General features: G+C 35.1%; 1 protein-coding gene across 1 annotated transcript in view; it reads right to left on the bottom strand.

Moving 5' to 3' along the window:
* LOC107703111 (cytochrome c oxidase subunit NDUFA4) overlaps positions 1-4,813 on the bottom strand; it is a 16,820-nt gene that overhangs the window by 10,640 nt on the left and 1,367 nt on the right. Inside the window, 1 exon segment of the mRNA XM_016505632.1 lies at positions 1,299-1,384. Within this exon segment, the coding sequence (XP_016361118.1) occupies positions 1,299-1,384 (86 nt within the window).

Below are 4,813 nucleotides of genomic sequence, written 5' to 3'. Positions count from 1 at the left end.
GGGGTATATATATATATATATATATATATATATATGTGTGTGTGTGTGTGTGTGTGTGTGTGTGTGTGTGTGTAGTAGTCAGCATTTGAAGTGGATCAAAAAAGTTAATCAAAGTTCTCCTAAGAATGCTTTTAGGTTTTAGGACAGCTTTGATGAAAGGTTTTGATCCACTTCAAATGTTGACTAGTGTGTGTGTATATATATATACAGTATATATATATATATATATATATATGTGTGTGTGTGTGCATGTATCTGTATATGTATATGTATATATATATGTGTGTGTGTGTATGTATCTGTATATGTATATGTATATGTATATGTATATGTATATGTATATGTATATGTATATGTATATGTATATGTATATGTATATGTATATGTATATGTATATGTATATGTATATGTATATGTATATGTATATGTATATGTATATGTATATGTATATGTATATGTATATGTATATGTATATGTATATGTATATGTATATGTATATGTATATGTATATGTGTGTGTGTGTGTGTGTGTGTGGTAAGTAATATTTATTTCTATAGCACCTTTCAAAGTGTATATGTGCATGTGTGTATTTTTTCAAAATATACTAAATTATATCAAAATATACAACAAATGGCCAAAAAATATTTGCTAACATATGTTTCAAAATATATTTATATAAATATATTTTCTACCAATATATTTGTGGTGGGTTTTTTTCCTCTTTTTTTTTTTTTTGCAGATTTTTGAAATTATATTTTTAAAATATAAATATATAAGATGATTTAAAATTATATCTTGGCCTCCATATATTTCAGTCCAAGAAAATACATTCACATGTAACATCTGAAGAAAAAACGTGTTGTCTGTAACACGTGTGAATATATAACACAGTCTGTGTTTGACTTGCTCATACGTTACATGTTACACTGCACTGTTACAATGTTAAAGTAGCAGCACACAAACTTATGATATCATGTGACTGATTGTCTTGTGGTTTTTAGGTTTCATCATAGTATTGAGGAGTACATACAGTCATATATTTTTATAGTCATATTATTTTTGAAACATCTTCCCATAGAGAAAGCCAAACACGTTTGTAATTGCATGAGGGTGAGTAAATGATGGCAGAATGATTTTCGTGTGAACTATCCCTTTAAGTGTGTGTATTTTATTAGTGTTATGCTGTATTGTACAGTTAATGCTCATTAACATGAACACTGTGTTATAAAGTGATGATGTTCTGGGTGTTTTTGTCCGTCTCAGTGATTCTCTGCTGGTCTGGTCTCATCTCATCTCACCTGACCTAAGGTCCACGAGCCAGTCGGATCAGATAGAGAAAAGCTCCGCTCACTCCCGCAGACATGAAGAGGAACTGAGGGATGAGCTGAAAGAGCACGAGACGATCATCAGACGTCAGTGTGAGTGTGTTACTCAAGTCAAGTCAGATTTATTATTTGTATAGCGCTTTTCAAAATACACTGTCGAAGCAGATTCACAGAAAAACATTGTTACTTTTTAAATCATCTTAATGTCTTCAGGCCTAACCCTAACATTTAGCAGAGCTGGGTGATATAATATAGTTTCAATTTTTTGACAATATAAACAATCGTGCAGCAACATCTCAACAACATTTACACTGATGCATTTGGCAGACGCTTTTATGCAAAGAGATTTGCATTGCATTCAAGGTGTACAAGTTATCAGTTCATTCATTCTCTGGGACTCGAACCCATGATATTGTTGTTGCAAGGGCCATGATCCACTTTTTGAGTTACAGTAATGCTATATCCTAAACCTAAAAATTATTTACACTGTCAACATGTTTATAGATAGATCCTTATTCCTCTAAAACACAGTGCTTGCAACGGCAAGGTCCTATGTTCGATTCCCAGAGAATGCATGAGCTGATAACATGTTTACCTTAAATGCAATGCAATGTAAGTTCATAAAAGTGCCTGCCAAATGCATAAATGTAGATATATAGCTTTCTAGTAGCATTCCTTAAACAGTAGAGCGTAGTGCATGCAACGCCAAAGTCATGGGTTCGATTCCCAGGGAATGCATGAACTTAAAACTTTGATTGCAATGTAAGTTGCTTTGGAAAGAATCATCAGCTTTCCTGTAGCGTTCCTTAAGCTGTAGGAAATTGCGCTAGCGATGGCAAGGTCATGGGTTCGATTCCCAGTGAATGCATGAACTGACAAACTGTATAAATTGAATGCAATGTAAGTCGATAAAAGAGTCTGCCAAATGCATAAATGTAGATATCTAGCTTTCCTGTAGCATTCCTCCAACAATATAGCATGGGTTCAATTCCCAGGGAATACTTGAACTGAAAATGTCTAAACCTTGAATGCAATGTATGTGGCTTTGAACAGAATTGTCTGCTAAATGAATAAATGTAAATGTAGATATATAACTTTCCTGTAGCATTCCTTGAAGAGTTGCAAACTCCGCTAGCAATGGCAAGGTCATGGGTTCGATTCCCAGTGAAAGCATGAACTGATAAATAGTACAACTTGAATGCAATGTAAGTGGCTTTGGATAAAAGTTTCTTCCAAATGCATACATGTCGATCTAGCTTTCCTGTAGCATTCCTCAAACAGTAGAGCATAGTGCATGAAACGCCAAAGTTATGGGTTCGATTCCCAGAGAATGCATGAACTGACATTTTTTTTTACCTTGAATGCAATGTAAGTTGGCTTTAGATAAAGGCGTCTGCCAAATGCATAAATGTAAATACCTGAGTAATGACTCATCTGGTTTAAGTAACTTTAACTTACTCAGCAAGTACTGCTGCTTCATCATTGAGCTGAAAGATGGAGGAAAGTGCAGGAGACGCGTTATGAATGCAGTCTGACACGTTTCAGAACGCAGCGACGTGTGAAATAAAGCTTGTGCAGTTAGAAGTGTGTGTGTTCATGTACTTGCGTCAAGTATGGTTTCAGGTCTAAATTAACAAACACACACACACACACTCTTTTATATGCATGGAGACACACTGTGTGTGTCAGTCTGGGTTGAGCTACTAGTGTGTGTGTGTGTGAGAGAGAGAGCGAGAGAGCGAAACACACTCCACTGCCGATCAGACTGAGTGACAGGATCTCACACACACATCCTACCAGGAGACTTCTGTGTGTGTGTGTGTGTGTGTGTGTGTGTGTGTGTGTGTAAATGATGACAGGGATTAGAATAGAAATGCATATTAAAAGAGGAAATGCGAAGCATCAATTCGAATGCCAGAATCGCCACGGTTTTTTTCTCCGTTTGAGAAAGTGAGAGACAGGCAGACACAGACTTAGCCTTATGTTGTCAAAACTGCCTCCTGTTACAGTGATTTGCATAATCCCCCAGGGGTTGCTGGGAGATATTCAAATTAGTTTATCAAATATGTTTAAGCGTCGTAAGCCGAGTGCAACATGTGTTTGCTTTGCTTCCTCTCTCATCTCTCAGCTCGACTCGATCCTGACGCGCGTTCTGTGGTCATTTGATGCTCGTGATGTTTTTTAGTGTTTGTCTGACACACACCTGCAGTTATAAGCTCTCTGTAGATGATGATGATAATTATGATGAAGTTGCACATCACCATTTACTCAACGTTTACGACGCATACTAGCAACTAGCTTTAATCCAAACCCTATACATAGTAAGTAAATGTTGTTAATATTTCGGTAACACTTTATTTTAAGGTGTCCTTGTTACACGTTACATGTACTTACTATTATAAGAACAATAAATTATGCATAATTACATGCAAGTAACCCTAATCCTAAACCTAACCATATAGTAAGTTCATGTAGTTAATTAATATTACTCAGTACTTAAATGTATAATTACATTGTAACAAGGACACCTTCAAATAAAGTGTAACAAATATTTCTTATATTAGGACTATTATTCCTAATATTAGTATGTATATGTTATATAAAGTGTAACTGAATTTATTTTTTGATAGTTTTATATTTTGATTTTTAATTAGTTTTTGCTTGTCTTTTTTAGAGTTTTAGTCTTCACAGCGCTGCAGTCTCTTAATACAGTGTATGAATAAATGGTAACTGATTGAAAATGCAAACATTAAAGTAATTTTCTCTGTAATTTGTTTGCATTGTTTTGCACGTTTTTTTGTTTATCACAATTACCTTTTTTACCCTCCTGCTGAGCGCTTTATTTAAAATTATTAAATTTTTTTGATGATTTCAGGTGTTTTTCTCTGTGAATATGAGCAAAGGTAATAACTGTATGAACACATCAGCTTTGCTCCTCTGCTTTTCTCATGAGTGTCATATTCAGGGTTCACACTTTTGAGTGAGGAAAACAACAACGTTCTTATTTATTTGTGAAGTCACACTTGTTAGTGACTGTAACGCCTGTGTGATGGCCGAGAGAGAGAGAGCGATAGACAGCTTTAACAGCATCTGCTGCAACATCTGCTCCTAACCTGCAACAACTCAGAGACATAAACTTTATAAGGCAGCCCCCGAACCAAGAGTTTTCTGTCCTTTAGTCAAATACAGCCTACGGTATGCTCACAGAAAGAGAGAGTCTTTGCTATGAAAGTAGATTTAATTTAATTAAAAATAAAAAAGCCTCATAATTGCAAGATACAATCTCTTGTGACTTTTTTTTCTCAAGTTCACATCTTGCATTTTTTACTTTTCTCACATTTCTGACTGCATGATATAAACTCTCAATTCAGAGAAATAAGTTCAAAGTGCAAGATATAAACCCAGAATTCTGGTGGACTTTTGTGTGTGTGTGTGTGAGTGTGTGTGTGTGTGTGTGTGAGTGTGTGAGTGTGTGTGTGTGTGTGTGT

Source organism: Sinocyclocheilus anshuiensis, unplaced genomic scaffold (genome assembly GCF_001515605.1).
Source record: "Sinocyclocheilus anshuiensis isolate Anshui unplaced genomic scaffold, SAMN03320099.WGS_v1.1 scaffold682, whole genome shotgun sequence".
NCBI classification, from domain to species: domain Eukaryota; kingdom Metazoa; phylum Chordata; class Actinopteri; order Cypriniformes; family Cyprinidae; genus Sinocyclocheilus; species Sinocyclocheilus anshuiensis.
This window is presented reverse-complemented; position numbering and strand designations above follow the sequence as displayed.